The sequence below is a fragment of the Salvelinus fontinalis genome, chromosome 19 (genome assembly GCF_029448725.1).
Source record: "Salvelinus fontinalis isolate EN_2023a chromosome 19, ASM2944872v1, whole genome shotgun sequence".
In the NCBI taxonomy this organism is placed as follows: Eukaryota; Metazoa; Chordata; class Actinopteri; order Salmoniformes; family Salmonidae; genus Salvelinus; species Salvelinus fontinalis.
The window spans coordinates 25,633,265-25,647,146 of record NC_074683.1 but is presented as its reverse complement, the minus strand read 5'-3'; the positions used below and the strand labels follow the sequence as shown (position 1 = coordinate 25,647,146).

Genomic DNA, 13,882 nt, shown 5'->3' with positions numbered 1-13,882 from the left:
TTCTGCTTTGCACAGTAAAACATTCAAAATTGTTCTGCTTTGCACTGTAAAACATTCAAAATTGTTCTGCTTTGCACTGTAAAACATTCAAAATTGTTCTGCTTTGCACTGTAAAACATTCAAAATTGTTCTGCTTTGCACTGTAAAACATTCAAAATTGTTCTGCTTTGCACAGTAAAACATTCAAAATTGTTCTGCTTTGCACAGTAAAACATTCAAAATTGTTCTGCTTTGCACTGTAAAACATTCAAAATTGTTCTGCTTTGCACTGTAAAACATTCAAAATTGTTCTGCTTTGCACTGTAAAACATTCAAAATTGTATCCCTGAGGCACCAGGCCTATCTACAGGGGGTAGCCTACTTTGAGAAGACTCATAAGAACATAGGTCTAATGGTCAGTTGCAAATGAAATGGTACTTCTGTCAGAGAAATATGTGATTGGGGGTTCAGTGACCAAAAAAGGTTGAGAATCACTGTTTTAGATGCTAAAGTAGAGTTCAATCTATTGGCCAATGGGAGAAAAGGCGTTTTCCCTTCATGGTTACAGACAGGAAATTAGGTAGTGCCAAGGAAGAAGTGTGCTGGGATGAAGGCCATGTGTGCTGAGGGTGTGTGTGTGTGTGTGTGTGTGTGTGTGTGTGTGTGTGTGTGTGTGTGCGTGCGTGCGTGCGTGCGTGCGTGCGTGCGTGCGTGCGTGCGTGCGTGTGTGTGTAGCCATGTGTGCCGACTGATGAGTAACCCTGCCAGAGACTAGAAGTCAACAGCCTTTGGGAAGTTAGCTTTTCCATCCAGTGGTATGTAACGCTGACTTTGGAACGAGAAGACCTAACCGAAAATGTTTTAATATGAGTTGGTTACAGGGACAGTCAGACAATTTATCACCAGGGTCTGGCTTTGAATACACTGAAGGCAAGGCTTCAATTGAAAATTAAGTTCCACTGAAGCATCACATTCCCTAGTTCCTGAGAATTACAACTACTGGGTCTTTCTCTGGATGTCTGGTGAACTAATCCCCATGAAATCCTGTGTGTGTGTATAGCTTTTTAACCTCTCTGAAACAAAGTGCAAAAGACAATGGAAAAAAGAGCAGCCCTATTCTACACTTGTCTCCCTCAGTCTGGTCACTGGTCTGCTGTTGTTGATGGCATTGAGCCTAAGTCAAGGCAGTGCGATGTCTGAAATATCCGTTTGTTTGAATCCTGGCCTCAGTCTTTCACTACGCTGGTGTTTTGGATCCATTAGGGCAGTGTGTGTAGGCTTATCAGTGGGCTGGTGTTGACGACGTCATAGTGTGTGTGTGCAGTGTGTGAACAGTGTGTGTTTTCGCATCTCTGTGCGTGCATGTGTGTGTGTGTGATGTGATATAGGGCAGTGTGTGTGCAGTACCTGCATGACCTTGGTCTGTATCTCCTCCAGCTGGGATCGTTTGCTGCGTTGACGACACACCTCCTGGTACTTGGTGTATTGTTCTCTGAGGGAGTCCAGCAGTTTCATGACCTGAAATAATTGAAAATTGACTTACCTTAAATATAGTCTTTGTATTTATTGTATATCGTATTTGTATGTTATGTGTGAATTTTGCTGTTATATGTTTACTATATATTTTTACATCTTATCTGAATTGACACAACTGAAGTTCCCTCTGGGAAACAAAAAGTGATTCTATTCCATTGTACCTGTGGCTGGGCCAGTAGCTCGTCATCCATGGGAGACCAGGCCACACCACCTCCCTCTGCACCGTTAAACCGCCGCTGCTGCAGCTCCGACAGCAACTCATGGCCTGGAGGGGAGAGAGGTGCGGATGATCAGAGAGGGAATGGTAGTGACAGGGGGAGAGATAATGAATGACAGAGAGAGAGAGGGAGGGAGGAGATAAAGGGGTAAGAGTGGGAGAAAGAGAGCAGGAGAGAGAGATGGGGGAGAGAGAGAGAGAAAGAGAGGGGGGGCGTGGTAGTGGCTGCAGAGACAAAATGTTGCTGCAATTCTACACATTTTGCCATGGGACAGAGAGAACATTTTAATGTTTTAAAGCTAGTTTCCTGCAATTCTACACATTTTGCCATGGGGCTGAGAGAACATTTTCAGTTTTAAAACAAATGTCCTTAAATGATACACATTTTGCCATGGCTTATGCCTTGTTCTTATGCTATCTAAGTGACTCAAACATTATCACAAAATCAATCGGGGCCCCATGCCATGACATTTTTTGAATTTTAGATTCTCCCTGACTGTCTAGTTTTTATTTTGGTCGTTTTTAATCGTTTAGGTTTACTATCCCGATTTATTTTTTCCAATCTTAACTTAATTTAATTAATTTGTATCTTTTTGTGGCGGCCACGATTTACCCCCTGTTGCTAAATGTATATATGGAGGAGTGTGTACAATGTGTACGACAAGCAGCACATCCTTAATTGTCACCCATTAAGTTACAAAATACATATCAGATGTACATTGTTGTCGAGGAGTACTTCAGGAGAAAAATTGATATTCATTTATTCATAATACCAACATCAACAACATCCCAACCAGTGAAATATTACATCGGAAAGCCTTCCAAGTCCTTTCCTTGACAAAGGCGCACAACAAATAGGACAGATAATTCTTCTCATATCATATACATGCTCTTATTCTATCTCATGCTGTATCCCCTAGCCTCTCTGTTGTGCCTGTAACAACACAACTACACAAACAAGCCCTTTCCGTATTCATTATGAATGGCATTCACTCAGAGATAGAGAGAAAGAAAGAGAGAGAGAGAGAGCGCACGCTTGGCATTTGCTCAGAGAGAGAGAGAGAAAGAGAACAGATTGTACCCTATTCTCTATATAATGCACAATGTTTGAAAAGGGCCCATAGGTTTCTGGTCAAAAGTAGTGCACTATGTAGAGAATAGGGTGCCATTTAGGACCCATCCAGAGTGATTTCTTCTGTGGCAAGCACAGTACCAGAGACACGTTGAGCTGACTGTCCATTCCACAACCCCCAGACAAAGCTCCTTTCATTGGGCCAGCTCTGCTATGTGCTGGCCTTCCAGGGCTGCGTCCAATATGGCACCTTATTCCCTTTATAGTGCACCTATGGGTCCTGGTCAAAAGTACTGCACTATAAAGGGAATAAGGTGCTATTTGGGACTAGCCCAGCTCTGACCTCCCACTCTCTACCAGAGCTGCCTCAGTAAATATTTTCATTGTAGTAAAACCATTCAAGTAACGCACTACTCACCACTAGACCTGAAACCGCACCCTAGATTGCAATACTTTTCAACAGGGCCATAGGGAATAGACTGCCATTTGGGACGTACCTTAAGAGTCAGTTTACTGAAGGTTTTAGCCAAGTGGAAACGTGTTCTCTGCTGGCGGCGTGCACGGCTAACCATGGTGGTTAACATTCTAGCTTCAAATCATCCCTGTATCGCATCCCATTAAACTTAACAGAGCCCAACCTGGTTTAGAACCACACAGCACTACTTGCTTGGCTACTGGTATTGAGAAGTTTGCATAAAGATTTGACAAAAGTAGAATAATTACCAGTTTGTAGAACTGTTTCAGGATCCAATGATGGTAGGAAGTTACAATCTGGTGGCCTGGGAGAAAGATAAGAAAGCAATGTCTTTACTGGCCTAAATAAACATGGCATAAACAATATGATGTGCTGCAATTCCACTGCCACAAACAATTCCTCAATCATTGGGCACTTTTAAAGAAAACAAATAAATGTCAACATGGTGGTCAAATAAATACCTTTCTTTGTCCAACTGGCTGCTTTTCTCACTGTCATTGATGACCAGCAGCTCATCTAGAAGGGATGTGGACTCCTTGGTAAACTTTTCAAAGACCTGAGAAGGAAAACACTTTTGTAAGTTGTGTGTCATACAAAACATAATGCACATATGGACACAGGCAGAGATGAACTCAATTTGAACTTGCCTTCCTCAAACTATGAGGCTGATTTTGACATACAAGATACAATATACTTTCTTGCCACACCACCAAGGTTGGTTGTTTGCATGTGTCTGTATTGTTATGGTGTTGATGTAAACATTGGTAATATATACATTAACTTTATAAGCAAGTAATCTGTCAAATCATAAACGTCTTTGATCTCATCCCAAGCCATTATTATCCGAGTTGCAAATCATTTCCAAATCATTTGGTGCTTTAAACGGTAATTGTACAGTCACATTGGGGATGTATTGCAATGGCGGCTTACCAGTCTTTTGTTCACCCAGTCTATGTGATCGTACACCAGACTTCCTCCAAACTCATCAGTAAGCTGACAGGGCTCGATGTAGCGTGTGAGCTTATTGGCAGATACCAGAATGACCTGGAACAGAGGAGTGGGAGAAAGTATTATTTTATTTATAATCATTTTGTCTTTTTTTTCTTCACATTTTCAAAGAGTACATTTATATTTCCAACAGGGCTATACATTTGGGTAAGGTTTTTTTCTCGCCTGAGCTGAGTAGCCTCGTTTCACTGCCAAAAATAAAATGAAACCATCTAGTGTTCAGCGAAATAACAACAATGTCAACTACAGGTAGCCTTGTCAAATAATTAACATCCAATAACATTAACCGTTACTCTCTCGCGGGAAACCTTCACTCTTGTGCAGACATTTAGAACCGAAACATGATCGTTTGAAAAATAAGCCATGGGAGTTTTTTGAGAGAGAATAAAGACAACTTTTGAGTAGTAAGACATGTTTAAAAGCAACAGATACCATTAATAAGAAGGGGCTAGAAGTGTCTTATATGGTGAGCTACTGAGTGGCTTGGACAGACAAGCCCCATACTATTGTGGAGAACTTAATTCTTCCTGCTGCTGCGGATATGGCTGGGACAATGCTGGGGGAAAAGGCCCAAAAAACTACATAGACAATGCCTTCATCAAACAACACTGTTTCACGACGCATCAGTGACATGGCAGGAGATGTTTGGAAACAATTACTGCTTCGCATATAAGCCAGTGAATTACATGCGTTACAGATGGATGAGTTAACAGACGTGGCGGGCCTGGCACAGCTCCTGGTATTTGTCCGTTATGTTTATGAGGGGTCAATTAAGGAAGACATCCTCTTCTGCAAACCACTGGAAACCAGGACAACAGGAGAGGATATGTTTTAAGTACTGGACAGCTTTGTGACATCAAATGGACTTTGGTGGTCAAGAAGTGTCGGTCTCTGTACTGATGGTGCAAAAGCCATGACAGGGAGACATAGTGGAGTGGTAACGCGCGTGCAAGCAGTTGCTCCCCAACACCACTTGAGTACACTGCAGCATCCACGGGAGGCTCTTACTGCCAAGTGAATGCCTGACAGCTTGAAAGACGTTTCGGACACTACAGTGAAAATGGTTAACTTTGTTAAAGCAAGACCACTGAACTCTTTTTTTTTTTTTTTTTTGGAAAACTCTGTTTATTAAGTTTTACACACACACGCACACGCACACACACACACACACACAGGCAAGACAACACAAAGCAATATAAGTAATATACTCAACTAGAAAAAAACAAATAATACATTTAAAAAAAATAGCTTTAAAGATACCCTACTTTAGACAAATAAAACACACCAGGCAGAAGGCTACAAAGGTTAAAGGGCAATCTATAGTACAGGGACAGAGCAAACACCTCACCATTGTTCCTGTAAACAGTCAAGGGATAGGGGTGGAGAAATATAACCACTCACAGACAGTCATGGCCACAGACCGACCATCCACTGGACCAAAAATAAAAAGTTTACAATGCTTTAAAATAAAAAATGAATAATAATCGTTTTATGTAGGCGTGAACAGCATTTTTAAATAAAAATAACTGGGAAAAACAAGCTCACATTTTAGTCCGCCCGGGCAAGATGAACAAGGCATCCGCAGGTCACAATCAATAAGCACATCAACCTTAATGCCCCCCCCCCCGCCCCAGAAAAAAAACACAAAGAAATGCTCATCCAACCCCTAAGTCACAGGGGTGTCAAATACAGACTTATTTTGGTTTTAATAGGAATGCCATCAGAGGATGGACTGTTTAAAGTAAGACCGGAATGGAGCCCAAGCCTCATTAAACAGTTTGGGGTTCCCACGTGAATTTAACCTGTTATGGCTGCACGCTGAATATTGAAAAAACTGGAAAATGTGTGCACATTTTCAAACGGCCTCCTAAGAAACTTTTTATTTTCCAATATGCATATATTTACTACTGTTGGATAGATAACAGTCTGTAGTTTCTAAAAAGGTTTGAATTGTTTCTCTAAGTCGAACAGAAATATTTTTACAGCCATTTTCCCAGCCGAATTGAGTTTCCCAAAATGCGATGTGTCTCTTTAAGACCTTCTCTATAAAAGGCCATTTGACTTAGGACCATAGGGACACGTCAGAGGCGTACCTCAGACTGTAATGCGGAAGTGAGAATTGAAAGGGGTCGAATATCTCGTCCCTGGACTGAATAACAGAACTTCTTGTGAGACATGCGCAGTTAAAATAAAAATCCGGGCGCGAAGGATAATTTGATCTCGGCTTCTGGAACAAGGTAGATAACTTTGAATATGATGCCTGACTACGATATTATTTGCTACATGTCACAAAATCATCCTAAAGGTTGTTTTTTCAATATACTTTAATTATATTATTGCAATTTATTCTGGACTTTAGATGTGAAACGACGGAAGAATTTTTTGAAGAAACGCTTTCTGGCGCAGCAATGCTACCGTGCTAGCTAACCAAAGAGGGGAATCCTTCGTTCTGGAACCCAACTAAAGACTCTACTGGACATTGGACCCCGTTACAACATTCTGATGGAGTACCAAGAAAGATAAGACCCAATTTGGGATGCTTTTTCATATATATGTCGAACTGTTGAATGCTAACGCTGCTAACTATGCTAGGCTAGCGCTTGACTAGAATCAATGCTGCCTTATGCTAGCTTATGATGTTAGCTAATATAACGATATATTGTGTTTTCGCTGTAAAACACTTCAAAAATCGGAAATGTTGTCTGTATTCACAAGATATCTGTCTTTCATTAGTTATCCACCATATGTTTTTCTGAAATGTTTTATGAGGTGTAATTAGTAGCCGACGTTGGTGTATGTATTTTCTCTGGCTACTCCCGGCTGGATTCAGACTCTAGCTATGTGTTAGCATTTTTGGGTAGCATCAATGTAAAACAGATTTATAGCTAAAATATGCACTTTTTATGAACAAAACATAGATTTATTGTGTAACATGTTATATGACTGTCATCTGAGGTCGTTTTTTCTGGGCTCTTTAGGTTGGTTTTAGTTTATTTCGGTTGGTTGTGCATGCTACTTCAATCATAATTCATACTTCATAATCATAATTCATACGTGTCTGTCCACTTTTGTATTTGGTGGTGAGCTAACATAAATATATGTGGTGTTTTCTCTGTAAAACATTTAAAAAATCGGACATGTTGGCTGGATTGACAAGATGTTTATCTTTCAAATGCTGTATTGGACTTGTTAATGTGTAAAAGTTAAATATTTTTAAAAAATAGATTTTGAATTTCGCGCTCTGCAGCTGTTGTCATTTTCGGTCCGAGGTCGGGCTTGCACCCCAAACAGGTTAATTACAATTTTTCTAGTTTCAGAGAGCACAACACATCTCTCACCCAATATTTATAAGATGGGGGAGCTGCCATCTTCCAGTTCTGTAGTATTAGCCGTCTAGCTAAAAGAGTTGTATAAGCAACAGTGTCCGACTGGATTCTTGACAGGGGGGTACCTATGGGCAGTACTCCAAAAAGGGCTGTAAGGGGAGACGGATCTATAACAGTGTCATATATATCAGAGAAACATTTAAATACTAATTCCCAGAAACCTGACAGTTTATGACAGCCCTAGAACATATGCAACAGTGTGGCTGGTTCCATTTTACATCTGACACAGGTAGGATCAAAATCAGAGAATATTCTTCCAAGTCTGGCCCCAGACCAGTGGATACGGTGAACCACCTTGAATTGAATGAGGCTGTGTCTAGTGCTAAAAGAGGACGAATGCACCCTGTGCAGCACAGATTCACAGGTGTCTTCCCCAAGTTCCTCCCCCAAATCCTTTTCCCATCGAGTCTTTAAAGCCACCAAAGAAGGGTTCTGTAAGTCATGAATGATTGCATATACATCTGAAATTGCGCCCCTAGGAAGCTTGTTCAGCTCCAAGATGCTCTCTATAGCTGTATTCGCAGGCCTATGGGGAAATTCAGGTGTGTTAGCTCTGACAAAGTTCCTAGTCTGGAGGTAGCGGAAAAAGTGGGATTGGGGGAGGTTGAACTTTTCCTGTAGCTGAGCAAAAGAGGCAAATGTATCATCAGAATAATTGGGCTAGTGAGGAGAGGCCTGGTGAGTGCCAGATGCCAAATGCCCCATCATTCAAAGATGGAGGAAATAAAATGTTCTAATTGATTGGGTCTGATAGAGAAAAGCCTCGGAGGCTAAAGGCTAAACGGAACTGATTCCAAATTTTAAGAGACTGCTTTACAATTGGGTTGACACACCTTTTGCCTAGGGACACTGGGAGAGACGAGCACAACACAGAAGAAAGTGCAGCAGGTTTACACGATTTAGACTCCATCTGGACCCAGAGTGGTCTAGGGCCAGTAGGATCAGTCTGCAGCCAGTACAGAAGGGCTCTGAAATTTGCAGCCCAATGGTATGTCTGAAAATTTGGTAGAGCTAAACCCCCCAATGACTTAGGCTTCTGTAAATGTTTTCTACCAATCCGTGGTACCTTGCCATCCCAAATAAAATGCATGAATGTTTGATCCAGTGAAATAAAAAAAGATTTTGGAATAAAAATGGGTAAACATTGAAATAAATATAAAAATTTGGGCAACACATTAATTTTAATGACATAAATCCTTCCGATAAGAGAAAGAGGTAGCGAATTCCAAAAAGTAAAAGATTGTTTCAAACTGTCTGCTAGAGCAACAATGTTTTCCTGAAACAAATTTGAATATTTCCTTGTCACTTTAACTCCCAAGTAGGTGAATTGATCCAGGACAATCCTAAACTGAGAACTTGTAAAAGAGCACTTTAAAGCAGCCTTGTTTACAGGAAAAAGCTCACTCTTGCCTAGATTCAGCTTGTACCCTGAGATTGATCCAAACCTTTTAACCTGTCTAGGATCAGCATGGCGCTAGCGGCACACCCCCCCCCCCCCCACTGAAAAACCAGTGCCGCGAAATTCAAAAAAAATATTTTTTTAAAATATTTAACTTTCACACATTAAAGTCCAATACAGCTAATGAAAGACACAGATCTTGTGAATCCAGTCAACATTTCCGATTTTTAAAATGTTTTACAGGGAAGACACAATATGTAAAGATGTACATCTATTACCTAAAAACACATTAGCATAATCCACCATCTTTTATTTGTCCACCAACACCAGTAGCCATCACCAATTCGGCTAAACTAAGATATTTATAGCCCCTAACCAACAAAAAAACTCATTAGATGACAGTCTGATAACATATTTATGGTATGGGATAGGTTTTGTTAGAAAAAAGTGCATATTTCAGGTATATGGCATAGTTTACAATTGCACCCACCATCACAAATGGACTAGAATAATTACAATGAGCAACGTGTTTACCTAACTACTAATCATCAAACATTTCGTAAAAATACACAGCATACACGAATCGAAAGACACAGATCCTGTGAATACAGACAATATTTCAGATTTTCTAAGTGTCTTACAGCGAAAACACAATAAATCGTTATATTAGCTTAGCACATAGCAATTAGCAGCCCAGCATTGATTCTAGCCAAAGTGAGCGATAAAAGTCAACATCGCCAAAAGATATTAATTTTTTCACTAACCTTCTCAGAATTCTTCCGATGACACTCCTGTAACATCACATTACAACATGCATATACAGTTTGATCGAAAATGTTTATATTTAGCCACCAAAATCATGGTTAGACAATGTGAAATGTAGCTCAGCTGGTCAGAAAATGTCCTTGCGCCACTTAGACAGTGATCTACTCTTATACATAAATACTCATAAACGTGACTAAAAAATATAGGGTGGACAGGGATTGATAGACAATTTAATTCTTAATACAATTGCGTTATTACATTTTTTAATTTATCCTTACTTTTCAATACAGTTTGCGCCAAGCGAAGCTACGTCAAAAAACATGGCGTCCTAAGCCACTAAAATGTTTCGACAGAAACACGATTTATCATAATAAAAATGTCCTACCTTGAGCTGTTCTTCCATCAGTATCTTGGGCAAAGGATCCTTTCTTGGGAGAAATCGTCTTTTGGTGGAAAGCTGTCCTCTTGCCATGTGGAAATGTCAACTGAGTTCGGGATGAACTGAAAAGCATGCCCAACTTTTCACATCGTTGCAAAAATAAATGTCCCAAAATCGCACTAAACGGATATAAATTGCTATAAAACGCTTTAAATTAACTACCTTATGATGTTTTTAACTCCTATAACGAGTGAAAAGATGACCGGAGAAATATAACAGGCTAAACTAACGCTTGGAACAGGAGCGGGTCGGTGTCCAGCACGCGCGTTACGCAGCTCCAAAAGAATGACTAGCTTCAGGGTTTTTTCATTTGTAGGGCCTGTGAACGAGCAATCGAGCCCGTTGGAAGCGTCATCACGTAAAGGCATCCAGGGGAAGACGTAAGAAGTGTCCGTATAGTCATAGCAACGACAGTGCCCTTTTAAATGACTTCAGAAGAGTGGCCAACATTTCTCAAATCTGACTCCATGTCAGGGAAATTGCTGTAGAATGGGCTCTGTTCCACTTAGAGACAAAATTTCAACTCCTATAGAAACTATAGACTGTTTTCTATCCAATAATAATAATAATATGCATATTGTACGATCAAGGATTTTGTGGGAAGCCGTTTAAAAAATTAGCCAAATTAGCATAAGTAGTCTAAACAGCGCCCCCATCCCCAACAGGTTAAGAACAGATGAGGCGCGTGGCAATGAGGTATCAGGGTTAGAGATAAACAAAAGGAGGTCGTCCGCATATAGCGAGACTTTCTGCTCTGAGCCCGTCCTGATTATTCCTTGAATGGCATCATTAGAGCGTAGTGCAATGGCGAGAGGCTCGATTGCCAAAGCAAACAGGGGAAGAGTGGACAACCCTGTCTGGATCCGCGGTGCAAGGGAAAATAGTCAGAAGTTGTTAGTCTGTACCGAAGCCATTGGGGAAAAATAAAGAATCTTTATCCACGCAATGAATTTGGGGCCAAAGCCAAATCTATAAAGGGCAGCTGTTAGGTAATCCCACTCAATGCGGTCAAACGCTTTTTCCGCATCAAGTGAGACCACCACCTCCGGGTCCTCTGGCGCTGGGGAGTACAGTATATTCATAAGGCGCCTAATATTGAAAAACAAATGCCTATTTCTCACAAAGCCAGTCTGGTCAGAGTGTATTACTTGGTGCAGCGAGCCTTCCATACGGATGGCTAAAAGCTTGGCTATGATTTTGTAATCACAGTTTAAAAGCGAGATTGAGCGATAGGATCCACATTCCAGGGGGTCTTTGTTTTTCTTTAATAGTAATGAAATTGAAGCCTGATAAAGACTAGGCAGTAGCTTTGAGGTATTAAGGCACTCTGCAAATAGTCGAGACAAAAATGGGCAAAGCAGACCAGAAAACGTCCTGTAAAATTTGGTTGGAAAACCGTCCGGACCCGGTGATTTACCACTTTACATTGCGGACACTGCTGTTGCAATCTCCTCAGGTGTAAATTCTTCTTCGAGCCAGTCATGGGAGTCTGTATCAATTGAAGGCATATTCAGGCCATTAAAGAAGGAATCAATTAGCAAAGGGTCTTGAGGAGATTCAGAGGTGTATAGCGCAGAGTAAAATTGTTTGAATTGATCATTGATCTCTTTATGTATAACTGTGGTGGCACCAGACGGGGTCCTTATTTGTGGAATTAAACGTGAGGCCTCAGATTTACGGACCTGATGTGCAAGGAGTTTACTGGCCTTGTCGCCTTGTTCATACACTCTGTACCGAGCTCGCAAGAGTAACTGTTCAGCTTGCCTGGTAGAAAGCTCATCAAATTCAGATTGGAGTAGTTGGCGCTCTTTATGCAGATCAGAGGAAGGATCCGTAGCATACTTCTCATCCAATGTGGCTATGGACTCGCTCAGGTCCCGAAGTCGCTGAGAACGAACTCTGTTTTGGTTGGCTGTATAAGAAATAATTTGGCCATGTAGGTATGCTTTGAGACACTCCCATACGGTAGAGCAGGACATACCTGGTGTTGAATTAGTTTCTAGGAATAAGGTGATTTCAGAAGAAATGAAATTGACAAATTCCTTATCTGAGAGTAAAATGGGGTTAAGACGCCATTGATAACACATAGGAGGTCGCTGGGGAAACTCTAGTTCAAGCACTAATGGTGAATGGTCAGAAATAACAATACTCTTGTAAGTACACTGCCGAAGGCAAGGCAGAAGTTTTTTGTCCAAAAAGAAGTAATCAATCCGGGAGTATGTTTGATGAACATGAGAATAAAAGGAATACTGTCTATCTGTAGGATGTAGGAAACGCCAGGCCTCAAACATGGCATATTTCTGAAGAAAGGATTGAATAAGTAGGGCACATTTAGATGGGCCTGTAGTTGTTCGTGAGGACTTGTCAAGAACTGGGGACATTTTACAGTTGAAATCCTCCCCTAAAATCAACAAATGAGAATCTAAATTGGGTATAGCAGACAAAAAGGAAGAAATTAAACTTGTGTTATCCCAATTGGGAGCATAAACACTAGCCAAAACAAGAGGGGTAGAAAACAGTTTACCGGTTACTATGACGTATCGTCCCTTAGGATCAGCAATAACCTCAGAAGCTACAAAGGGAGTAGCTTTATCAACCAAAATGGCAGCACCTCTTGATTTACTATGAAAGTTAGAGTGGAACACTTGACCAACCAGTCCCTACGCATCCTAAAATGCTCACCAGTCCTCAAGTGAGTCTCTTGTAGAAATGCAACATTTGCATTCAAACCCTTTAAGTGTGTCAACACCCTCTTATGCTTCACCGGGTTATTAACCCCTTTGATGTTCCACGAAATGTACTTGATCGCATTATTTCGGCCCCTCTCTGGGCATTCCCGTTATACAACTCTGAGAGCATAGAATGGAAAAGCAATGAGCGCCCAAAAACCCCAGAATAACTTGTCTCAGAGTAATAATGTACAGTGGTAGATGTTTGGAAAAAGTACAGGGAAAAAAACTAAAAAGACAGAATGACAACATTAGAACTGAACAATTCAACCCCCCCACCACCCACTCCCCCCATCCCAGACAATACCTCCCCAAACGAGGTACAAGGCTAAATAGAACATGTTCTCTTCGCACAGTATGTCTGTGAGAGTGCGGTCTTAAACCTAAACCCACAGTCCCGCTCTTTAAAGTCGCATTTTGTTAGTGGATCAAACAGCAAAAAGAGATCATTCTTTTTTTTTATAAAAAAAATAAAAGTGAATCCCTTGTGCAAACGAAATTACAAAAGCACCACTTGTAGATGTATATAATTATAATCCCAGTTTTATAACAGGCATTGAGAGAGAAAATAAATAAAATGTATAAAGGCTCTCAGCCAAAAACCTAATTTGAAGTAAGGAAATCGTAGTAAGACAATCAAAAATAATAATAATAATAATAATTATAATAGTTGTCTAGTTGACACTGAGACAGCTTACAACCAAGACCAAAAAACTATGTGTGCGCAACGTTGAACGTTTGCTGGGCATAAATGACGCTCAAACCTTTTAAAATTGAAGTGAAGACCCCAAAAAACGTGTAGCCTCGGGAAACATTTACTGTTTACTGGGTCAATGCAAACGGATGCAGTAAACAAATAACCAGAAATATTTTGAGT

General features: G+C 40.7%; 1 protein-coding gene across 3 annotated transcripts in view; it reads right to left on the bottom strand.

Annotated features, from left to right (window-relative positions):
• The window catches only part of LOC129816551 (SEC14 domain and spectrin repeat-containing protein 1), an 87,695-nt gene that overhangs the window by 21,070 nt on the left and 52,743 nt on the right, over positions 1–13,882 (bottom strand). For 2 of the 3 annotated variants that reach the window (XM_055871136.1, XM_055871137.1), the window contains 5 exons: positions 4,210–4,323; positions 3,741–3,835; positions 3,528–3,583; positions 1,677–1,780; positions 1,387–1,497 (listed from right to left, as the gene is read on the bottom strand). In XM_055871136.1, the coding sequence (XP_055727111.1) occupies positions 1,387–1,497; positions 1,677–1,780; positions 3,528–3,583; positions 3,741–3,835; positions 4,210–4,323 (480 nt within the window). The remainder of the gene's footprint in view (positions 1–1,386; positions 1,498–1,676; positions 1,781–3,527; positions 3,584–3,740; positions 3,836–4,209; positions 4,324–13,882) is intronic. The other variant, XM_055871138.1, reaches the window with a different exon arrangement.